This window comes from Triturus cristatus, chromosome 1_1 (assembly GCF_964204655.1).
Source record: "Triturus cristatus chromosome 1_1, aTriCri1.1, whole genome shotgun sequence".
NCBI lineage: Eukaryota > Metazoa > Chordata > Amphibia > Caudata > Salamandridae > Triturus > Triturus cristatus.
The window spans coordinates 1,305,135,577-1,305,161,106 of NC_140579.1; the positions used below are offsets into that span (position 1 = coordinate 1,305,135,577).

Below are 25,530 nucleotides of genomic sequence, written 5' to 3' on the forward strand. Positions count from 1 at the left end.
AGCGGCTGTATGGAACATCAGAAGAACTTTTCTGATGAATAGAAACTGTGATTGTATTATATGAAGTTTTTATATGCGGCAAATACTTCTGTAAATGATGTATCCATTTTTAACTAAAGATGTTTTTTATTATGTAATATTATGTTTGTATTTGCATTGTATTTCTTTTATGACTATGAAGTCGAAATAAAGATCAAAGAAAGAAAGAAACAAACAAAAACACATTATATAACTTGGATAATCCCATGGGAATTTGCCATATTGTTGTTATTGACAGTATATATGAAATACAGGCTTCTTCGTCCTAATTACAGACCTCCCACAAGCCACTTTACAGAACTTTACCATTGTCAGAGCTACTAGGATTATACAGCAGTGAGCAACACATTATGCAGCATGGGTATTTAAAATATGTGGGAAAAAGGGAAAATTATATTGCATATTCAGCTAGAATTTTTCTTTGTACACATTAAGTGGCAACGTGATGAATGCATCAATACGAGGTAAATGCTGCAGCCATCGTATTGCATAAAACTACTTGGCCTTACCAATATTTTATAATCATTTTATTCATGAAAGGTAAACAAGGTGTTCTAATTCTAATCAGAGTCTATTATTGAGAAATCAGCTTTTTCAAGCTAACTTCACCAAATAAACATGCAATATAAAAAATACATAATTGGTGATATGTTCCCCGGATTGCCATTCTGGTGACATTTACAAATCACTTAGCCTTTGGTCTTGTTGCTTATTTGCTTGTGTGGTCACCAGATCCCTTTATGCAAAATAGGTCAACAAATTTAACAATTTTGCATCCTGATATCAAACATATAAAATGTGGCCCAATAACACTTTTTAATTAGAGGAACTGTACTAATAAATGTACAATCACACATTCCTAAAGCATAGAAAAATTGATATGAGAAAAAAAGCTAGCCGAAGGCCTCTTTAACAGAAACTAGCTTCTTTGGGTTACACAGATAATATTCCTTCAAAAACAGAAATACTTGAAAAAATGTCATGGCAAAATCCGTGACTTACTCTCCACTCTGTACAGTGGTAAGTAATCAATCAATCTGTCATTTTTATAGTGTGGCAAATCACCCGCGAGGGTCTCGAGTCGCTTGAGCTGTTCGCTGCTGCGTGGAGGTAGTTTATTCAAACAACCAGGTCTTTAGGTCTCTTCTGAATTGTTCGAGTGACGGTGCGGTCCTGAGGTGCAGGGGGAGGTTGTCCCAAGCCTTGGCTGGCAGGTGGAGAAGGAGGGGGAGGCTGAGCGGAAGTGTTTGGACAGTTGGTGGAAGGTTAGGTCATTGTTTATGTATGCTGATCCTCCGTTGTGCAGGGCCTTGTAGGCGTGGATCAGCATCTTGAACTATCTGGATCGGGAGTCAGTGTAGTTTCTTGAGATGGAGTGTGATGCGGGTCCTTCTAGGGAGGTCGAGTACGAGTCTTGCTACTGAGTTCTGTATTGTTTGAGGTCTCTTCAGGAGGAGAATGGTGATTCATACATAAAGCGCGTTGCCGTAGTCCAATCTGCTAGTGATGAGGGCCTGCATGATGGTCCTTCTGGTGTTTACTGGGAGCCACCTGAAGATCTTGCGGAGCATGCAAAAGATGTGGAAGTAGGCGGAAGAGACTAGGCTGACTTTTCTTCATGGATAGCTTGTTATCCAGAATGATGCGGAGGTTGAAGGCGTGGTCTGTGTGAGCCGGAGGGGGTTCACCAGGAGTCGTTCCACGGGGAGGACAGAATGACTCATGGTGAGAGAGAGGATGAGCTGAATGTCATTGGCGTAGGAGATGATGTTGAGCCCGGATGATCTGACGGTGTCGACCAGGGGGCTCATGTAGGCGTAGAAGAGAGTCTGGCTGAGGGACGATCCTTGGGAGACTCCGCAGACGATCTTCTTGGGTTCAATGGTGAATCCCCCCAATGCGGTGGAGTCTGTTGTCCAGAATGTGGTGGGAGACTGAGTCAAATGCGGTGGACAGGTCCAGGAAGATGAGGGCTGCTGTTTCCCCGTGGTCCAGGAGAGCTCTAATGTCGCCAGCAGCGGTGATCAGGCCTGTCAAGGTGCTGCGGTTAGTTTGAAATACCGATTGGAAGCAGTCCAGGAGGTTGTGGTCTTCTAGGTGTTTGGGGAGTTGCTGGTTGATCACTTTCTTGAGGACTTTTTCTGGGTGAGGGAGCAGTGAGATGGGCCGGTAGTTCTTCAACTCGGCGGAATCAGTGAATGTTTTTTGCAGGAGGGGCCTCACTTCAGAGGGTTTCCCACCCTCAGGGAACGAGGCAGTGTGATGGAGGTGTTCAGGAACTCTGAGCTCCTTGCCAATTGTTTTGCTTCTGAGGTTGAAGATGTGCTGAGGGCATGAGTCTGTGGGTGCCCCAGAGTTCATGATGGGGATAGGGTCTTGCGTGGTGAGGAGATGCCAGTGGGTGTTTGGCACTTGTGTTCATGGGTGTGAGCTGGTTGATGCGGTCTGTGGTGGAGGGATGGCGTTCAAAGTTTTTGTAGATGTCCGCAATCTTGTCGTGGAATATATGGGCAAGGTTGTCGCACAGTTCCAGGGAGGGAGTGATGTCGTTTTTGACGGCTGCAGGATTGGTGAACTCATTCACAATGGCGAAGAGTTCTTTGCTGTAGTTCAAGCTAGCGTCTACTGGATCATTCTTCTTGGTTTCTTTCAGGAGGTGGTGGTACTGGTTGAGCGCAGCCCTGTAGGTGGCGCAGTCTTCGGGCTCCTGCTGGTGCGCCACTTCCTTTCGAGTTGTCAGTAGTTGCATTTAGTGGAGTGTAGTTCCTCAGTGAACCAGCTTGCTCTTTTGCCTTACTTTTTGACCTTGGTTGACTTGGTAGGGGCGATGGCATCGGCACATTCTGTGATCCACTGGGTGAAGTTCTTTGCTGCTTGTTTGGGGTCATGTGTGGGAGGTGGGAGTGGACTGAGTCGTTCCATTGGTCTTATGATATCTTTTTCTAGTCTGTGTTGATCTGAGGGGCCGGTGTAGTTGGGTCCTGCGATGGTGAAGTGTACACTGTGGTGGTCAGACCAGGTGAGTGGTGCAGTGTGGATGTATCAGACTATGTCGCTGGAGGTGAACATGTGATCAAGTATGTGATCTGCTATGTGGGTGGGGTCAGTGACCAGCTGCTTGAGTACGATGTTGCTCATGCTTTCCAGGAGGTCGGTGGAGTTTGCGTTGCTGGGGCCGTCAAAGTCGAAGTGGAGGTCCCCTAATAAGATCTAGTGCTCAGAGTCGATTGCTTGCGGGGCGATGATTTCCAGGATGGATTTGCAGAAGCTGGGCCGTGGTCCTGGTTGTCTGTAGGCAAGGGTACCTCTGATGGTGCTTTTCCCATCTTTGTGGAGCTGGAAGTTGAGGTGTTCCATTACCAGTGTTGAGTAGTCGGGCATGTTGTGCAGCGGATGGTGTCCCTGTAGATGATGGCGATTCCGCCTTCGTGCATGCTGGTTTGGTCCGGGTGTGCTGTCTTGTAACCTTCGGGGATGGCGGTGGTGATGTTCGGTGTGGATGAAGAGTGGAGTTAGGTTCCTGTGAGGAAGATTACATCAGGGGTGAGGGAGGAGATTGTGGTGTGTTGCCCGAGAGAGCGTGTGTTGAGTAGGATGCACTGGAGTGTCGTCGCAGGGGTCTCAGTTGATATAGCAGGTGCGGCCGCATTGGCATTGTTGCTTCTGTCGTCGATTGTTTCAGTGCTGAAGGCATAGAGTCAGTGTCCGCAGGAGAATGATCCTTTGGTCTTCTGTGGGGATGTGCGGCAGCAGAGATTGTTATTGCGTCCCCGTGGGGTCTAGGGCAGGAAGGTCTTCGGAGATTTGGCTTTGTGGGGTGGAAGAGCCAGGAGTTCTGGCATTGGGGGCATTCCAGGCATAGAAGGACGCTCACAGACTTGCCTTTGGGGTATTACACTCACCATATATACACATGTATGTTTGGGTGCTTTTATTGCACTAGATGGAATGGTATAAAAAACATTTGAAACCGTAAAATGTGGAAAATATTTCACAGCTACTTGTGAAACACGAATTTTATAAAAGTGACTAACACATTTTGCGCTTTGATCTTGGTTACATACCATTTTCGATCCATTCAACACAAACACATTGCATAAACCATCAGGGTCACACTGGGACAGAAAATAGGCCGAGGCACCAAAACCAAAATGGGCTGCATTAGCGTATCAAATGGCTAAGAAAAAGTGTCCTATGTTTACAAATAGGGCATTTTTATACTTTTAAAGACATTTTGTACGATGTTTTGTAAGGAATGGGAGACTGCATGCTTTTATGCTAGCAACAGGCACTGTAGGTGGTAATATTTGGGAAATCGACAGTAAGAGACGACCTACCAAGGTACAAAACAGGTATACAAATCTCCCAAAAAACACAGCCACACACTGGCGTGCCAGGCCAGCTCTTCAGGTACTGCCCAACTACCCCAAAGGTCAGTCCGACCCAGTAAACCATACATGCAGAGTTGACGGAAGAGAGGGGCATTATGACACTTCTGGTTTTCGTTTCATGAGCAATGACCCCTCTCTCACGAAACATATATAATAAATAGAAAAATTACATTCAGGACTTCTGCTAATATACTCTATATCTGATTTATGAAAAACATTGTGCATACCTTTATTATCTCTTCTACACATCTAACAAAGAACGAATGGCTAATCTGCAAAAGAATCTGCCGTAAAAGATGCCACAAACCATGTGACTGCGATATATTCACCACAGATTGGTGGACAAGACATTCACAACTATTAATGTTTGACCAACATACTGTAGGACAAGACATTCACATCCATTAATATTTGAACCACAGACTGTGGGCATGACAATCACAAGTATTAACGTCTGAACCACAGACTCTAGGATAAGACATTCACATCTATTAATGGTTGAACCACAGATCGCAGGACAACACTTTTACAACTATTAACATTTGAACCATAAATTGTAGGACAAGACATTCGCATCTATTAACGTTTGAACTACATATTGCAGGACAAGACATTCACATCTATTAACGTCTGCGCCACCGATTGTAGGACAAGGCATTCACATCTACTAGCGTTTGAACCACAGATTGTATGGCAAAGACATTTACAACCATTATTTTTTTAACCATAGATTGTAGGACAAGACATTCACAACTATTAACGTTTGAACCACAGATTGCAGGATAAAACATTGTCATCTATTAACATTTGAAACACAGATTGTAGGGCAAGACAATCACACCTTCCTGACTGAGACCTGGCTGAACCCCTCCTCGGCACCCGACATCGCCATAGCCATCCTGGAAGGCTACAAGATCACCCGCAAGTACCGCACCAACAGAGTAGGAGGAGGAATTGCCATCGTCCACAGAAACACTCTCAAAATCTCGACAGACACCGACGACACCCTCAGCACCGCCGAACACCTGCACTTCCAGATCCACAACAACCCCAACACAACCCTCAGAGGTACCCTCGTCTACAGACCCCCCGGACCCCGACCGCAGTTCAGCGACTATCGCCGACTTCATCAGCACACACGCCCTCGCCTCCACGGACTACATCCTCCTCGGGGACCTGAACTTCCACCTCGAGAACAACAACGACTCCAACTCTACCACCCTGATCGACAACCTCGGACTCACAACTCGTCAAAACACCCACCCACTCCGCCAGCCACACGCTTGACCCCATCTTCTCAGCAAGCTCACACGTCTTCAACCACACCACCGAACTCCACTGGACCGACCACCGCTGCATCCACTTCACCTTCCGGAAACCCACCACACACCACCACACCCAGCAGATGCCTCGCTGGAGCAATGTCACCGAGGACCAGCTAACCACCGCCAGAGCCCACCCGCAGACCCGACCAACCCCGACGCCGCAGCCTCAGACAATGGATCGACGACTGCACCAACACCCTCGCCCCACTCAAGAAGCCCTCCAACACCAGCAAGAGAGCCAGCTGGTTCACCGAAGACCTCCAGGCCTCCAAGCGAACCTGCCGAAAACTCCCGAAAAACTGGATCCATGAACGAACACTGGATAGATACACAGCCCACAAGAACGCCATCCACAGACACCACCACCTCATCAGATCCGCCAAAAGGACCTCCTTCAAAGACCGCATAGACAACAACGCACACAACAGTAAAGAGCTCTTCAACATTGTGAAGGAACTCTCCAACCCCAGCTCCAACACCAATGACATCCCACCGTCACAAGACCTGTGCGACTCGCTGGCCACCTTCTTCAATCGCAAGATTGCAGACATCCACAACAGCTTCGACGCTGTCACCACCCCGGCAACCGCTGAGCCCCCCACTCCCACGACCACCAACCGCCTGGACCAACGACGACGACACCATCAAGATCATGAACACCATCCACTGCGGATCCCCGGAAGACCCCTGCTCACACCACATCTTCAACAAAGCCAGCAGCACCATCGCACCCCATCTCTGGAAAACCATCAACATCTCCTTCGAGACAGCGACCTTCCCGGAGAAGCACACAGAGATCAACGCCTTACTCAAGAAACCCAAGCCGGACCCCAAGGACCTCAAGAACTTCCGACCCATCTCCCGTTCCCGGCGAAGGTCATCGAAAAGGCCGTCAACAAACAACTGACCAGCTTCCTCGAGGAGAACAGTATCCTGGACCCGTCCCAGTCCAGGTTCCGCAGCAACCACAGCACCAAAAGTGCCCTCATCGCCGCCACCGACGACATCAGGACCCTGTTTGACAACGGAGAAACCGCGGCCCTCATTCTCCTGGACCTGTCAGCCGCCTTCGTCACGGTCTGCCACCGCACACTACGAACACACCTCCACGACGCCGGAATCCAAGAGAAGGTCCTAGACTGAACCACCTCCTTCCTCTCCGGCAGAACACAGATCACCCGCCTCCCCCCTTCCGCTCCGAAGCCACCGAGATCATCTGCGGCGTACCCCAAGGCTCATCCCTCAGCCTAACGTTGTTCACCGTCTACATGGCACCGCTCGACCACGTCGCACGACGGCAGGACCTCAACATCATCTCCTACGCCGACAACACCCATCTGATCCTCTTCCTCACCAAAGACCCCCACACCGCCAAAACCAACCTCCACGAAGGAATGAAGGCCGTCGCCGACTGGATGAGAAACAGCCGACTTAAGCTGAACTCAGACAAGACGGAGGTCCTCATCCTCAGATCCACACCCTCGGCCTGGGACGACTCTTGGTGGCCGACTGCACTAGGAGCACCCCCTACACCCACCGACCATGCACGCAACCTAGGAGTCATCCTCAACTCCACACTCTCTATGACAAAGCAGGTCAACGCCGTCTCCTCCTCCTGCTTCAACACCCTCCGCATGCTTTGCAGGATCTTCAAGTGGATCCCCTCCAAAACTAGAAGGACGGTCACCCAGGCCCTCGTCAGCAGTAGACTGGACTACAGCAACGCACTCTATGCAGGAGCCCCGGCCAAACTCCTGAAACGGCTCCAACGCATCCAGAACGCCTCTGCACGCCTGATCCTCGACATCCCTCGCCGCAGCCACATAACACCCCACCTGAGAGACCTGCACTGGCACCCATCAACAAGTGGATAACCTTCAAACTCCTCACCCACGCACACAAGGCACTCCACAACACCGGACCAGCGTACCTCAACAACCCTCCCCATCCGACTGCGGCAGACCGGAGACCTCCTAACCTTCAGGAGACTCCTCAAGACCTGGCTCTTCGAACAGTAGCAGCGTCCCCCCCCTAGCGCCTTGAGACCCTCACGGGTATGTAGTGAGCTTTATAAATGCTAGGATTGATTGATTGATTGAACTATTAACATTTGAACCATGCAAGCACTTACCACTTTTGTAGCTTTAGTTGGTGAAGGTGGACCTGCAGGAAATGAAAGGAAAATATTTTACAGTTCAGCGCACAAGGACTGCCGATTAAGAAGCACTTCACAGAGTACAAATATTCAGCCTTAACACCAAATTGCTCTGGATAACACAAGTGAGAACTGACATCATGTGATAAGTCGAATCCTTGATGCCATAGCAACTGGTGTAATATCTTTACATCTGTTTCTAAATTATGGAGGTGAAAAAAAATGCACTGCCACAAAACCCCACGAGGTAAAGAAGCAACTTGAGAAGTTAATCACGTTTAACAAGAAGTGGTATGAAAATGGACAGTGCAGAGCGAACATTTACACCAATACTAGTGACAATCAAACGATCTACCTTTAAATAGTCCATTGCCATGTAATGTTTCATAAGACTAGTCAGTCTCACAATTCTGCGAGTTTGCTGAACTCTTCATGCTACCATGGCCAAGCCTTACAAAAGCTTGGGAGGCTGGGCTGAGTTACTCAAAACAATTATAATTCAGCAATATCAACAAAACAATATCAGGTTATGCACTCAACCATATTCATTCAAGTCGTCCCAAAAGAGGCAGCTGCAAAACATTGAATCACTAATGTGACTTGTGCAAAATGATATCAAGCATTAGCTTAGAGTAAAATCTCAGGGTCCACTATTCATGACAACAGACATTTCTGACTTGGGACGCTCTCACAAAAGCAGCAGCATAGCTACTCATCCATGGAACAACAGCTTGATTTAACTCTAATCTCACAAACCAAACCACTGCACTCCTATCTATGCATGCAATAGCAGAGGACTCACTACAGGACACAATGACACCACATATACTGTTACAAGGGTCATATGCCAACCCAGGACTCTTGGAACAACCGATTTAGTCTAGGGATGCATGTTTGTCCTCCGTTCTCAGCAACAAACTTTCCCATGCAGTACATTTGCATGCGGTATCCACAGCAACACAGTGTACACTGCTATGGGCAGGGCCCAATGCCCTGGCAGCCATGCATTATTTCCCTGGTCTGTGTGAGCCCAGAGAGGCACCACCTGGCGAACAACATTGTAGAGGCCCTATCAATGACCGTTGTATGCCCTGCAAATTCCAGAAATATAACACAATCAAAGATTGACTGAGCACAACATTGACCACTAGTGCCTGGAAATTGATCACAACACACCCTCCTCCAATAGGATCAAAAACACATTGGCTTGCGTGCTGTTCTTCTGAATTAGAAACGGTAGTGGTATGATAGGGTGCCATGGAACTACAATGGCAATGCCCTTGACTAATGAACGAGGAAACACGTAGAAATTAAAAATTTTCCACTGGTAATTATTTTGAATTTCCGGACGATAGATTATTTTTTTCCCCTGATATCAGGTCAGGCTTTACCAAACCCAACCTTAACTATTTGTGATGTTCTCTAGACTTTTTGATTTGATTTCACAATGCAAGGAGAAAAACATTTTGAACATAGCATCATCATTCTTAATTGGCTTTCCTATAGTAGCGCAGATTAGTTTCAAAATGCCTTCTTCAGTCGCAAAGCCATATGCTCAGGCTCCCTGTAACGCTTGCCACAAAAGCAGTCTAGTTGACCTAGAAGACAGTCCTTTACGAAATCTGACTCTCTCCTACTAGAACTTCTGCATTACAGAAAACAAAGAACTCTTGCATAATAGTTCTTGAGAACTGCTGCAAAGATACCCAAAGATACAAAACTCCTCCCTCACTCCAATCCAAACTAAACCTTTCTTTGAGCCAATACAAAGAAATGTTCCAAGGCTGTCGCAATCACCCAAGCATTATTTTAACTGTATTACTAGTTGTATCATTAAAAACCTAAACAAGTGCTACAGGTGCCGATGATTTATGTTAGTCATTTCATGAAAACAATGTTGACAAATATCATATGCTAATTTCTTGCGTTAAAGTTTTTAATTTATGGACACTAACAAAGTGTATAGGAAATTATATTTTTTTAAATTACATACCTCACATTTTTTTCAAATGTATTATTGGGTTCTCTTTTGGACAATACTAACAACATTAATAACTAACTATAAAATATTACATCTTTTTTATTTTGATTATTTTTCAGAAAATGTCCTTATGTGGGAAAGGGTTTTCTAAATTGTTCTAACAATGCTTGTGCAAGCAATGTTAAGTATAATTTTTTTCTGTACCTAAAAATTCAATAAAGACAATTAAAAAAAACAATGCTTGCGCAAGGGGAGCTGCACAAAGCACAGAACTGATAGTGAATATGCTTTTTCCAAACAAAATATAATTAAAGAAATACTTTCTGGTTATTAGCCATTTCTTAACAGGAAAATCTACCTGTAGTCAACGTTCTTGTTCTTAAAATGAACTTCCTAATCCTACATGAAATATTTATTCAAACTTGCTGCCTTTCTCTGGCCAGCTCCAATGCATTTGATTCCTCCTTCTCTCATTTCTTTACAACTAAATGTTTTTATAGTTAAGTTCCTTTTTAGTTGATCACACCCCTGCCCTCCTTTTGGTTTTTTTCTGTAATGTCTTCATTTGAATTATTCAGTTTATAAATATTGTGTTAATTCATTATAATTTAAGCGTTCCATTTCATAATCTTTAACTGCCAGAAGTTTTAATTAAAAAAAAGTTCTTTGTCACATCGATTCTGCCTCTCTGCATGACCACAAAGGATCAGCTATGCAGCTTCTTCCCAGTTCCTATGCATATTTGTCAATTGTGTATTGCACACTGACCGTTTTTCTGTTGTCCATTGAGCCAGGGGTTATGTTCGATTATTTTCATCACTTTCAAAAGCTCTGACATCCCTATAGGTTAGATACATGCTATAAAAGCTAAGCAAAAGAGAAAAGCATGAATAAAAAAAATTCTTCCAATTGAAGGAACTAGGCACAGCATTAAGATAGCTGAAAAGTGTGGTATTTGACTGCTTGGATTTCAACTTTATTGTATGAGAAAAGAAAATGTATGAGTTCCAAGCGAATACAGAAAAGTTAAGGAAAGGCTTGATTTAGATTCTGTGGTAAATATCTATTCTAAGGAAGGGGATGTTAATGCTGTTAAAGGAGTTTGCAGAGAAGGAATGTGGAGTAAGAGATCAGACTGTTATACTTGTGCAAAGTGTGCAACTGGGACAGCCTTCATCTCTGTATGCTTGCCTGTCTTATACAACTGGCAACGGGATATTTAATAACGGACATTTGTCTCTCTATCCTCGTGAACTCTTCCGCTGCTCTGTGGTCCTCTGCAGGTCACCAACAGGCTGCAGGTGTGCTATAGTGGATGGAACCCTAAAGATGAAATTGGTGATGAAAGGAGAAGGTGAAAACAATCCTCTTTTGTGGGCAAACACTAACGTGCCAAATGTGCTTCTCTTTGTCCATACCCAAACAAATGGGGATTATAGCCTTCGTTGCATGGAAGAGAGTGCTGACACTTCACGCCTTCATCCATCTGCCTTAAAGTAAGGCTGCACCTCACCAACTGTCTGTAGAAGGCATTGCTCACATTCGAGATATGTCCTTGCCTTTTGAAGTTATATATCCTGAAGCAGTATCCAGTTCAGAATACTGGCTTCTTACTTTAGGGTCCCTCCTCCGTGTGTGTCTTTGCCATGTCAGGGAAACAGTTTCCCATCTCTTCCATCTTGAGTTGTATTTGTGATGCTTTAATACAAGTTATATATTTAGGCCTGTTGTTATCAGGAGTGTGCTTGGACTGCTGGTTTAGTTTATAGCAGGGGCTGTTTAACTTTAGCAAACAAGCGAAAAGGCAACATTTCAAATCTTTTAAAACTATTAAATATTTTTTTCACAAGTGTGGCTTGGCACTTGCCAAGATGGCCGCATAACAGAGGCGCTCTAAGTTGGCCCTCCTGCTATCACCATAATCCGCCTATCATCCACCCGACTCGAAGAATCAAGGGTCCCCGGAGCGGCTCCCACCTGGGGCCGAAGCGGAGCTGGAAAAGAACGAACCTAGAGGCCGTCGGAGGAAGAAGTGGCAGGCCTGCGAGCGGCCCTGCAGGAGACCAAGACGCCGGCCTTCTAGTCGAAGAACGAACCGGCCTGGATGCGAGTCTGTGCAGACACACGGGTGATGTACTCCGAACCCCATCCCAGCTCGGCACAATTTGCAAGGAGCAGCTCGTGCGTGGGGCCGAAGCGATGCTGGAAAAGGACGTCCATAGAGGCTGGTCAGGGGAAGGGGCGGCGGGCCTGGGCGCAGCGCGGCAGGAGGCCGCAGACGCCGGCCTTCCAGCAAAAGATTGAACTTGCCTGGAGGGGAGAACCTGCAGACACCTGGGTGCGGACGACGTACTGCGAACTCCCTTCACCTTGGCACAGCTTGCACCGGCGGTGTGCGATGGCATCGGAAGGTGCGGTTAGAGCATCACGGGCCTATGCGGAGGCCGAGAACGACCCAGTGGCTTGCCTTTACGCCGGCCGGGGGAGGGGCAGCCACATATGGATTTGCCGGCACAGGGCGCCAAACCAGCAACCACTGTGTATCTCCCAATGCGAGAGGAGACTCAGCCGAGGGTTGCCGGAGGCTATGGGGCAGAGAGGCAGTGCTTTAAGTGGGAAAAAAAAACTGGGGGTGCTCTAAAAGGGGCGTGGTTAATGTCTTGAAGGCGCGTGGCCTATCCGAGTAGGGGCGTGGTCTAAATCAAAACTCTTTCCAGATCGCATGTGGAAGGGGGTCCAAACGGGACCCGGAAGAGATGCTTTGGGCTAAGTTGTTGAATATATCCTCAGTGGGGATCTGAGGAAAGGCCTCTGCTTATTCAGGTCCAGATGTTCAGTGAAACCTTGAACAGTTCTCCAAGTTCAATCAACAGGACCTGTCATTCGGACACTTAAATTCTCAGCATACCTCATCCAAGATTACGAACAGCCATCTTTAACTATTCTCCCTGCCACGTACAGCCCAACAAAGAGAAGTGTAACACTCCATCTGAATGTTTTTAAACCACTGTCAGAGGTGTGCCTACCTGGCATACACCTGGCAGAGGCCACTTGGAAAGTTCACGGGATCTCAGCTCAGGAATACAGGGGTTCGAGAAAGGTGTTGGGTGACTGTTGGAACCAGCGACTAATGGAGATGGATTGTACGTGCTTCCTCCAATAAAGTACTTTAGTCATACCTACCTGCTGCGTACAGTCCATTCCTATAATTGGCGACAAGTTGAATTAGAATCACTGGAGGAGGTCTTTGGTTCTACGTGCAGCTCTTGTTCCAGTATATTCCTTCCACTAACTCATTGGGGAGCAACCAAGGGAGATGGATTGTACCTGCTTGCTCCAACACTTTACTCATACCTACCTGCTGCGTCCAGTCCATTCCTACAGAATACAATTCGGGCACACTTGGAGTAGTTCAGCACAGGTTTGTGTCACATGAATAATTTTGTGTGGATTCAATATTAGCATATAGTGGCATTACATTTGTATACACCATCTAAAGTCATTCTTTTTTAGAATGATATATAGTCTTCAAGTGTTCAGTGCTACATGTTGAAGTGACTTTAATATTTGGAGCATATCACACGCAGCGCCCTCTTTATTGGTCTTTTATTCTCCTTTAGGGTTTGGCTCCGGAGCTCTTACTTCCCTCTTGCGCGATGTCGAGAATATAAGGGCGACGCGACTTGGGCATATTAAAACACACACAATTTAGATGATGCCAAACATACAGCTTAAGAATTTGGGTACATGACGGAAGCCTAACATGCAGATTGCCCCAACCTTTTATATGAATTTCTTATAAGTATCCTTAACTCACTGAAAAAGGCTTTTTATACGCGCGTCTTCCCCTGTTTCTATAGACGCCTTTCTGCATTTTTGCTGTGACCTGGTTGGAGTTGGGAGCTTGGAGTTTGCCATCAGCCATCAACCCACTTCTTGCGGAACCCGCTCCGCGGGTCCCGCTGCGCTTGGAGTGCTGCCTGCCATTGTTTACAGGGGGATGCTGAGGGAAGGATATTGATAGGGGCTGCGAGTGAGCGCGCGCGCTGCACTGGGACTACATATCCCAGGAGCGCCCGCCTGCCTGCCTGACTTGCTACACCTGGGCCGCTCTCCCCGACCCCTCCCCCCTTCTCACCTATTCGTGCATATATTACGGGCTCTGCTCTTCCGCTGCGCGGGAGCGCGCGGGAGGGCGCCGGGAGAAGCCCGGGACAAGGGCGGGACCGTCTGTGGCCGTCAGGGGCCAAAGGAGGCCGGGCTGGGCCACCCCACTGACGAGTAGGACTCGAGATCTGTTTCTTGTAATTCGTTGTTCTCGGGACTCCATTGATCCATTATATTGTGTGCCCCACTGTGTTTATGTACTCGTAAAACCTACCAATAATGTCTCACATGTTAAATACTACCAGCTTACCACCTCCCCATTCTGAGGGTGGTACGACCATTCTAGGCCCCTTGGACAAATTCTTTTCCAATCGTTCCAATCAAGATATAGACAAAGAGATCTCACTGGCGGAGAAACGTGCAGACCGTAGGCTGTCCATTGAGCTTCTTAAAAGCTCTATGGAAAAAAGGTTGCCGCAAGCCTATCCGGCATTGGTAACCCCTCTGTCCTCTATAACTTTGCCTGGGGTGATTGAAATACAAAACACTTCTCCCTCTACTTTGGAGATTGAGGACGGCCCACTACAAAGATTGGACAATGCCACTCTGTCCACATCTTTACCTTTAGACCCCATTGTTCATTCATCTACAGTGAAAACCATAATTAAAACTAGTATGTCAGGCCTAAAACCATGTGTAAAAAGGAAAAGGATTACTGCCCCAAGGAAACTCCATCCTTCCAAACCCCCTAACAAGGTAAGAAAAGTGGTAAAAAACCCTTTATTTACACAAAAGGCACACAGTGGGGTCAGTGGAAGTGGCGACTTACTAAATGAGGGGGACAATGTAGTTATAGAGAGTTCTAATCCACTATTTAGTGATCCCCAGGGGAACGGGTTGGCTGCGAACATTCCTCCAATAGACTCATTGATACCTGAGCTGGAGAAATTACTAAGGTTGCTTCTGACACCCATTGAGGCCAAAGTAAATAAGCTAATGGATCGATTAGACCACTTTGAGCAGGCCACCTTGGATAATTTTTTCCATACTAAGTCACTAATTAAATTACAGCCCAAGATAACTGAGTCTAGTAGGGCTGAGGAAGTTTCAGAAAAAGCACAAAATCTGCCTGTTGTTGTAACACTCCCCCAAGCAGGCTGCACTATAAGTAAGACCCAGGCAAAGGGACCAAGTCAACCGCTTATTTCACCAGAGCAGGTCTGTCCGAGCACTAGTGCAAGGGAAAAAGCATCTAAGGTCCAACACCCTATGGTAAAGGACAAGAACAAGACGGGCCTACAAAACAGCAACACTGTTGCAAGTAACCATCGGCCAATGCCAAGTATTTCCAATCCCAACATAAATATTGGAGCAGAGGGCCTTAATGGCCCCAGGACAACTAAAGCTTTATCCTCAAACCCTCAGCAAAAATCAAATATCCCTAACCCTTGTCCTAGTGCCCCGGTTAATAGACCACCACCGACTTATTTGGAGAAACAACCCCGAAATATTCCTCCTGTGAATCTTACTCCGGATTCCCACCCTTTCGTGGCGGTTCTCACTAATGTTCCACCTCTTTTAGTCGGTCAAGGAGAAAACTTCCAGATGCTCAAAAATAAAGTAATGCACTGGTTGAAGGAAAATAGACCACTCCCGGGGGGGCTGGACGGGTTGATAATAGGGGTAAGGAGGATCGACTGGATTGGGTACACCAGTAAAAACTTGGGGGGTGACTGTATTATCATCAATTTTCAAGACCCCAGGGTGGCTGGTTGGATTACAAGGCAGGGCTGGGGTATAAGTAGTGGTGGAATTGGTATCGTGGATCTTTCTTTTTTCTACCCAAGACAAACATGCTTACTAAAAGGGCCCATGAATCTAAATAGTTCCACCAATCCTCCGTTGGTAATGATTGCTCCCTCACCCTCTACCCTACTGCAATGGCAACCCCAAAATATTGGTTCAAATTATAATAGTCTGGAAGGCACTGAATGTTTGAACTGGGGATATTGACCAAAGCTTAACATAAGGGGATGCCTTCCACACCAGAAGCCAATTTGGGTCCCCGAAACCCCGGAAATGACTACTGATGCTGTGTTGAAGGTAATAGAAGGCGATGAAAATGTTGCATCTGTAGAGGAAATTACCGGGGATTTAATGCAAAACATGAGTGGTGAGGTGTTAATGGAACAGAATACTGTGGACAATGCTCACAATTTGGGAGATGAGGATGATGGACAATTGAGTCCCATGGGATTGCCCATTTCTGATATAATGGGTAGTGATAGCCCTGCTATGGAAAGCTTTGTATCTTGGAACGTTGCAGGATTGGGGAGTAAGTTGATGTTACAATCGTGGGCCGACTTTATTAACGGGTTTGAACTGTGTTTCTTCCAGGAGACTTGGGCCTGTGATCCTATTTACCTCCAAGGCTATCTAAATTTTTCAATCCCGGCATGTCGAGGTCCTAGGGGTAGACCCAAAGGAGGCCTCACAGTTTGGATTAGACAGAGTTTCGGACTTACTGTGAAAATGTGGGACTTGGGCTGCAGAGATATTCAAATGCTACGAATTTCCTCAGTAGAGTGGGGTGTGATAGATTTATATAATGTCTATGCCAGAGGTTGTAATAACGGGAGTTCCCCCACTTTAGAGGCTCTATTTAATTTTCTGCAATCAAAGTCCCTTGGAAACAGAATAGTAATAGCTGGGGATTTAAATAGGACTTTTGAGCCTCTAGACAGTACCGAAAACCCATTAGGACAGGAAGAGGACAATCTATGGGGTGTTCCCTCCCTGAATCTTGCCCCTGTCAAACGTTGGTCAAAAGATATTCTTTCCTTAAATGCTATGTGTTTAGAATATGGGATGCGTGCCCTCAATGGTAGAACAAAGGGAGATAAGGAAGGTATGTGCACATATGATAATGGTCATAATAGAAGCAGGATAGACTACGTTATTTGTAGTCTTAATCTTTGGCAGGGGGTTTGTGACATGGAAGTTAAGGGCAGGATAGAAAGTGATCACAACCCCCTCTGTGTGACCCATACTTGGTGGAAGCACACTCAGCCTTATCTACATGCTAGTAATGGGTTGCTCCCAGACATGGCGAATAATATGCGTAGATTGAAATGGCCCTCGGTATTGGCGAATGCAGCCTCCATGGATTTTATTGGGTCTGAAGTGGACAAAGCAATTGTTTCCATGGAATTAGCTAGTGCAACACTGCCAGGATCTAGGGCGATCACTGAAATCCATAACAATCTTTTCGCCACCCTAAAACCATACTTTATGAGAACATGTAAGGGTAATCGCACAGCTTCCTCTAAACCAGCAGGGTGGTTTAACAAACAGTGCAGGGCAGCCAGATTAACACTGGGTAATGCCATTAGAAGCAGGGACAGTGTAGCAATCAAAACTGCCAGGAAGCAATACAATACTAGCATTTTCTTGGCCAAAAAAGACTGGGATGAGAAGCATTGGGAGGAACTGAAGGAGGCTTCTGGAGCAAAGGATTCCAGGCTTTTCTGGAAGATAGTAAAGTGGGGCAGAGGCGGTACCCCAAACAAACCGGATAATAATGTTGCTGAATCCGATTGGGTGAATTACTTTAGGCCGCAATATGCTGAAACAAAGGAGTGGGGTGGTGGGGATGTAATCTTGGCTGTATTTCCTAAGGATGATCTGTTTTCCTCCAAGGAAGTTGAATTTGTAATTAGCTCCGTTCAAGGGGGTAGGGCCCCGGGATTAGACGGGATACCCTCGGACGTTTTTAAAAATGATAAAGATAGGTGGGGCAGATATGTGCTCCTATTGGGGAACGCAATTGCAAAGGGTGCGCAAGTCCCGGAACAGTGGAGGGGAGCCATCATTATACCCGTCCACAAAAAAGGAGATCGATCCCTTCCAGCTAACTACAGGCCCATAAGTTTGATTGCCACCGTCCAAAAAGTAATTGGGAAGATGGTGGTAAACAAACTTATGGACTGGGTGGACGAAAATGATTCTCTTTCCCCTTTTCAGGCAGGCTTTCGAAGGGCTACCAGTACCATCGACCAGGTGTTTCGCTTCACTATGCTACGGTGGGGGACGGTTCTTCTTGGTGGGGGCAGCCTGTATGTCGCTTTTGTCGACCTGCGGGCTGCCTTCGACCTAGTCCCAAGGGGTAAGCTCTGGGCAGTGTTAAGTAAGATAGGCATTCCCGCAGAATTGCTTACTTTGGTTATGAGGTTGCACGAATGCAATTTTGCCAAAGTACAGTGGGGGTCAAATGGCCAATCCTCTACTGACTTCCCTGTGGAGCGTGGGGTGCGCCAAGGTTGTGCAATGGCGCCCTTGCTCTTCACATTATATATCAATGGGATAGTCAGCAGGATGCAGGACGCTAGTGTGGATGCGCCTTCGTTGGCGGGCATCAGGGTTCCGATCCTGATGTTCGCTGACGACACTTTGATAATATCCAAAACCCCAGCTGGATTGCAACGGGCCCTGAATGTTTTTGATGACTTTTGCCAGGAGCATGGCCTGGAAGTAAACATAGGCAAGACCAAGCTGATGGCTTTCTCCCAAGGACAGAAGCCTCGCCCTAGGATACACTTGAATAATATCGGGCTTGAGGTCGTAAGGGAGTTCACCTACTTAGGGGTACAAATCGCAAGTAATTATGGTTGGTCCCACCACATAGAAAAGGCGGTCCTGAAACATCAGCAAATATCGGGGGCCTTACGGGTGGAGCACAATAGATCCAAAACAAAACCCATAAAACCTGTCCTCGCTGTATACGATGCTAAGGCAATAGGATCGGCCTTATATGGGGCGGAGCTGTTTGGCTTTGACAACTTAACCTCATTACAGATAGCTGAGAACTGGTTTCTTAGGGGCATTACGGGATTGCCCCAGAGTACACCATTAATCCCCCTTAGTCTTGACCTGGGAAGAAGATCGGTAACCGACCGAGCCAGACTGCGTCCCATCTTATACTGGAGGCGACTTTGGTCCACCCCTGAAATTAGGCATTATGGGGAAGGCTTCCTGGCAATAATCAAGAGTGATACATTCCATAAAATATCATGGCTAAAAAACCTAAGGTTATTGCTAGGCGAACTAGGTCTTTCCAACCTTTGGGACAATCCGTCGGGGGAAGTGTTCCCAAGCAAAAATATACTTAAAGCACTATATTGGGAATGGATAGATGAGAGGCTTTGGAGAAGGGTTAAATCTGACTCAATGGGAGGTCGCTTTTTGGAAAGTAAAATGTGTCCTGCTTTAGAAAATTACTGGGACAGTATAACTGTTCCTATGGACAGAAAGTTGTTTTTCCAATTAAGATCTGGTTCCCTCCCGTTGAGAGATCTAACAGGCAGGTGGAAGAGTTTGAACACCCAGTGCTGCCCAGTATGCGGCGCAATTAAGGAAAGTGTGGGACACTTCCTATTTGCTTGTAAGGCTTATGCCTCCCCAAGAAGGGTCTGGTTAACCCCTATCTGCAAGAACCTTGGGACATCCAGTGCGGCTGAGGCACAGAGAATTATTTGCACTACTTCTGAGGAGCCTATTGTTATGGGAATAGCAAAGTACCTGGGGTGGGCTTGGTCCATTAGACGGAGAGCCCTTTCTGTTTCTCCTAATGTTTCTTGATTATGTTTTATTTGTATAATGTTTTGTTTTACAATGATTAAGCTTGCGCAACTGTTTTAATGTATTGAATGAAATGCCCTGATTAAGTGTGATGTTTTTATAATATGCATGTTGTGCTTTTATGAGTTTATAACTCGAATAAAGCTTTCTACTACTATAGACGTCCTAACGAGCCCCACTAAGCACTTTCCAGGGAATATCCGCTACGTAACCAGTGAATACCACAGACTGCCTTCCCGCTCTTTACTAGAGAGCCGCCTGCAGTGCAATACGTAACTGTCCGGCGCGCGCATTAACTGCTCTCACACAGAGCCACTCCACCGATTACCCCTGACAGCCTCTCAGTCACGGCCGGCGCCGTCATCACCAAGGGGAGGCCTGAGGAATGAGAGCTCGAGGAGGTGCTGACACCTTCCTTTGTCACACCGGTGTCCCAGGAAGGACAGTATTGACTGAACGCCTTCCAGATCTTTCTCATACTGCCGGGGTCAAGAACCCAATCTTCTAAAGCAACACACAAAAGATTCATGTATTTTTTATTTGACCTCGTCCGGGAAAATGTGCGAGTTTAATCTTATGGAAGCAAAAATGATTTGTGTCAGAATTTAGAGTTAAAAGAGGAAAAGGAAATAAGAGAAACTCTTTAACAACTGACACTTTAATGTGCGATTATGTACCGTCTATAAACCACTTCTTTCTGGCAGATTACTACACCGAGAAACCCATGGTGCCAATTTAACTATGTCTAGCTCTAAAGATCTATTTTCTTGTAAAAGTCTGGTTGTATCCAAGAAGGGGTTCTGATTTTAGGATTTGGACTTGCGGCGCATTTCCAGACTTCCCCTTTAATGGTATCATGTGATACTGTGACTCGAGTCTTTATGTTTCTGAAATATCTTCAAATAAAAACCCGTGACATTCTTCTGGACAGTGTTTCGCTCTCATGCCAGTAAATACATTAAAATAACTTCTCAACTCCTAAGGCGCACTGCTTATGGCATTTATAAGCACAAGGATACATGGAAAGTTCTTAGAATTTACTTTGAAATGCATTATAAAGGAATGCAGTGCAAGTGGGTTGAAAAAAAGCACAAGGATGCATGGAAAGTTCTTACAATATTCAATGGGCCCTCAAAACGGGTCCGAAAAAAAAAATAAAGAACGGACTACCTTTAGTAGCCACGAAAATAGAGCCCGATAGAGACCCGTTTCGAGGGCCCCAAAAAAAAACTGCCGGTGCTCAGACCCGGACAGACCCGGCCCACTTAAAGCCCTGCAGAGAGGTAACGTGGCCCGACTGACGGGCAGTCTGAGATGCGGAGGTCTGACTCAGTCCTCCCCAGTGGGATCAAGTGTCGGGATGGGAGAGTCCTACCGGCGTATGGAAGCTCGGTATCGGTGATGTTAAATTGTTTGTTCACCGTCTGGACACGTGACCGGCTGGCACGTTGTCCCTGCAAAGTTGGTTGCAGTTACGAGGGACACTCGCATCCTCTTGATTTGGCGTTAATTTCAAGTGAAGTGAAGACTGGTTTTCCCTGTAGCCCTGATGAAGTTGCGCAAATTGGTGGCAACGAAACATGTCGGCTCTTTGAAATTTTAAATGGTCTGATTAGAACCATTTTTTAATTGAGGATACTCACAGCAGGGAATAAAGCGATGTCTAGCCAGTGAGTAATACCTCATTTTAAACGCTGGGAATTGCATTTCTTTTCTCACAGGGACCAGTGGGCACTTGAGTGACACTAGCACATAAAGTGCATCTATATTTGATCTTTTGCTGTCTTTTTTCCCGTCCTTCACTTTTGACAATTCCACAATGAAATACACACTTTTTCTTTACGGGCAGAAAGCAACCGATAAGTGGGTGTGCTAGTACCAACCAGCAAGCCCCCCTTGGTGTTTCTACCGTGAGGTGCTTTTTCTCCTTCCTCGCCTTTTTTCTCTACGAACTTTCTTGGAAATTTCTTTTCTTTCTGTGGTGTAGTGACATTAGCTCATAAATTGAACATATAGGCACTTGGATTAGAGGCAGTGAGTCGTGCCGGTGAGGGAGTTATTGAAAAGGTGCTATACACCCCTCCAGTGTCTTGAAGAAAAAGGTTGTTGTTCATTTTGAGTCAGGTCTTCTTTTGTTAAATAAGGATATAGCTGAAGCCTTTGCGTCCTATTATGAAACACTATACCAGTCGGCAACAACTAGGACTGGAGAGGAGAGTGCTGAACTGCTCAGAGATCTCTCTCTCTTAACACTCTCACAGGAGGACAGGTAAGACAGAGAACAAGACCTGAAGAAGGAGGAACTAGAAGGGGCCATCCAAGACCTGCAATCCGGAAAGGCTGCAGGCCCGAATGGGCAGCCAGCAGAATTATTTACATGTGGCATCAATGGTGGCCCAAAGATGTTAGATATGTTTCATACCGCGCTTTAGGAGGAGAGCCTACCTAAAGACCTGAGAATGGCCATGATTGTGGACATTCCAAATAAAGGTAAACCACTGGAGCAGTGTGGCTTCTATCGGTCCATTTCCCTACTTAATTTCGAAACAAAGGTACTATCCAATTGACTAAATCCAATTATCTCCACAATAATCCACCCAGACCAGATGGGATTTATGCCCCTGAGAAGCTCCAGGCTGAATCTCCAACGTCTTTATGGTGTAATGCATGAGACGGTGACGCACTCAACAGAAACCACGGCTGTGTTGTCACTAGACGCCCAGAAGGCGTTCAACAGCATTGAATGGCTCTACTTACAAGCGATCCTGACTAGGCTGGGCTTACATTCTGGGCTGGGATCTGCCTGCTGTACTGTGACCCAATGGCTCGAGTTCAAGTAAATGGATCGTCTCCAGACCTTTTGCACTGCACAGGGGCAGAAGTCAGGGGTGTCCATATCCACCATGATCTTTGTAATGATACTGGAACCACTCACTGCGTTGGTCCGGAAGGGCCCATTGATCTGAAGTATAAATGTGGGGGGTGAGTGGGTGAAAACGTATTTCCTTATATGCTGATGACTTGTTATTATACGTGAGCAGACCCAGGCAGACGATCCACACAATTATCAACATACTCTGCCTCTTTGGTAGTTATTCCGGATACCAAATAAACTGGGACAAATCGCAAATTTTTAGCTTGACTGGCGATATCCCGCAGCTCACAACTGAATGTAGGGCTCTAATAAAACGTGACCTATTTAAATACCTCGGCATCTTGATCACGAAATCAGATGAAGAGTTCCTAAATCTAAATATGCAGGCTCAATTAGTGAGAGTGCGCGAGGACATAACACACTGGAGGAGATAACCAATATTCCTCATGGGTAGAGCTGTGCTATTCAAAATGATGGCCCTCACTCAGCTGCTGTATGCACTACAGAACACCCCCTGCAAGATACCAGAATTTTATTTCCGGGCAATTGAAGGGGAGCAATGTAACCAACTGTGGGAGGGTGGCACTCTGCGCATAGCACTGCGCAAGGTGCAACAAGGGGTTTTCGAGGGCGGTCTGGCAACCTGGACATTCAGAATTATTATTTGGCGGCCCAGCTCATTAGTATCACTGGATGGGTCTTTGCGCCCCTTTCTGACCCAGTATATCGGGTTGATCGACATGAAATGGGGGATCGAGGATACGCTTCAATTCTGTACCGAAAGAGTCGGGTGAGGTCTCTGCCGGCACACAAACAGACTGTGGTGCGAGCATGGCACACTGCCACAAAGCTACTGGGATGGGAATTGAGACTGACTCAACATACCCGGCTCTGGAGAAGCGATGCCCTGGGTGAGGTAGGACGTCTGCAGGAGTTCCGTATATGGAGCCTTATCGGCATAAAACATAGAAGAAGAAGAAGAAGAAGAAGAAGAAGAAGAAGAAGAAGAAGAAGAAGAAGAAGAAGAAGAAGAAGAAGAAGAAGAAGAAGAAGAAGAAGAAGAAGAAGAAGAAGAAGAAGAGAAGAAGAAGAAGAGAAGAAGAAGAAGAAGAAGAAGAAGAAGAAGAAGAAGAAGAAGAAGAAGAAAGAAGAAGAAGAAGAAGAAGAAGAAGAAGAGAAGAAGAAGAAGAAGAAGAAGAAGAAGAAGAAGAAGAAGAAGAAGAAGAAGAAGAAGAAGAAGAAGAATAAGAAGAAGAAGAAGAAGAAGAAGAAGAAGAAGAAGAAGAAGAAGAAGAAGAAGAAGAAGAAGAAGAAGAAGAAGAAGAAGAAGAAGAAGAAGAAGAAGAAGAAGAAGAAGAAGAAGAAGAAGAAGAAGAAGAAGAAGAAGAAGAAGAAGAAGAAGAAGAAGAAAGAAGAAGAAGAAGAAGAAGAAGAAGAAGAAGAAGAAGAAGAAGAAGAAGAAGAAGAAGAAGAAGAAGAAGAAGAAGAGAAGAAGAAGAAGAAGAAGAAGAAGAGAAGAAGAAGAAGAAGAAGAAGAGAAGAAGAAGAAGAAGAAGAAGAAGAAGAAAGAAGAAGAAGAGAGAAGAAGAAGAGAAGAAGAAGAAAGAAGAAGAAGAAGAAGAAGAAAAAGAAGAAGAAGAAGAAGAAGAAGAAGAAGAAGAAGAAGAAGAAGAAGAAGAAGAAGAAGAAGAAGAAGAAGAAGAAGAAGAAGAAGAAGAAGAAGAAGAAGAAGAAGAAGAAGAAGAAGAAGAAGAAGAAGAAGAAGAAGAAGAAGAAGAAGAAGAAGAAGAAGAAGAAGAAGAAGAAGAAGAAGAGAAGAGAAGAAGAAGAAGAAGGAGAAGAAGAAGAAGAAGAAGAAGAAGAAGAAGAAGAAGAAGAAGAAGAAGAAGAAGAAGAAGAAGAAAGAAGAAGAAGAAGAAGAAGAAGAAGAAGAAGAAGAAGAAGAAGAAGACCACATATGGTAATTCCAAAAGGGGCGCAACTATGCGAGCACCTGGCAAGGTTCTCGCAGAACGGGGAGGATGGGTGGGCATTAAGGAATCTACGGCTAGACAACGTCTCTACCAGATACATCGTTACCGAAGGTAAGTAACTCGTACATCTGATAGAGACAGCTAGCCGCAGATTCCTTAACTTAGAATAGATATCACAGCAATACCCCGGAAAGGGGGGGGGGGTCTGCAACAGAACAACAGAAAGTGCCCAAGCACTGAGCCGGCAACAGAGTGACAGACAATGGGGAAGGCTGTGGAGGGACAGCCAAATCAGCAACCCAATTAGCGGAAGAGCAAAAGATAATGGGAGGCAAGGCGTCCCAAAAAAATGCCAGAATGGTGCTACACCCATACCCGTATATTTTGAGATGTAGAAATGGCACCAGCTATATACCAGACAAAGAGAGAGAGAGTCCCGAACGAAGGAGGAAGAAGGACCACTCTCCAGCTTAATGGCGCACTATGTTGACACCAACCAACCAAAGGTTGGGGAAAACATGAAGAGATGCAACCAGAGCCTACCAGGCTAGCCCACGGAAGAAAGGCCGACGAAGCTACAGCCAGGAACCAAAAGGCAAGAGGTAGAAACTGAGCAATGTCCTAGAAGGACAGGCGAAAACAAGAAACACCCCAAGTGCACACCCAGGCACCAAAGGGGGGACAGGGGCGAACAGTAACAATCTGAAGCACGCTGATGCGGTCCACCACTGAAACATGCACAGAGCCGACAGCACAGAGACAACAAGGTGGCGTAGCTAAAATAAGCATAGGACTGCCGAACCAGGCAGCTTGAAGACTAAGGTGAGAACGAACTCACGAAATACAGATATGCAGGGTGCAGACCCTAGGACGACTGACATCAGAAGAACTGTCCCACAGGCACAGACGACATAGTATAGGGTGATACTTAATGAAAGGGGCACATCCAAAGGAAGAGGCAGCAGAGGAACCAGAGTACCAGTAGGTGTATAAATGTTGGAGAGAATCTCAGAATTCCAGACCACATCCTCTGACTGGGAGTAAAAA

At 46.0% G+C, this 25,530-nt stretch overlaps 1 protein-coding gene across 7 annotated transcripts in view; it reads right to left on the bottom strand.

The window, feature by feature from the left end:
- MAGI3 (membrane associated guanylate kinase, WW and PDZ domain containing 3) overlaps positions 1 to 25,530 on the bottom strand; it is a 2,362,625-nt gene that overhangs the window by 550,934 nt on the left and 1,786,161 nt on the right. For all 7 annotated transcript variants that reach the window (XM_085653126.1, XM_085653134.1, XM_085653154.1 and 4 more), the window contains one exon: positions 7,887 to 7,918. In XM_085653126.1, the coding sequence (XP_085509252.1) occupies positions 7,887 to 7,918 (32 nt within the window). The remainder of the gene's footprint in view (positions 1 to 7,886; positions 7,919 to 25,530) is intronic.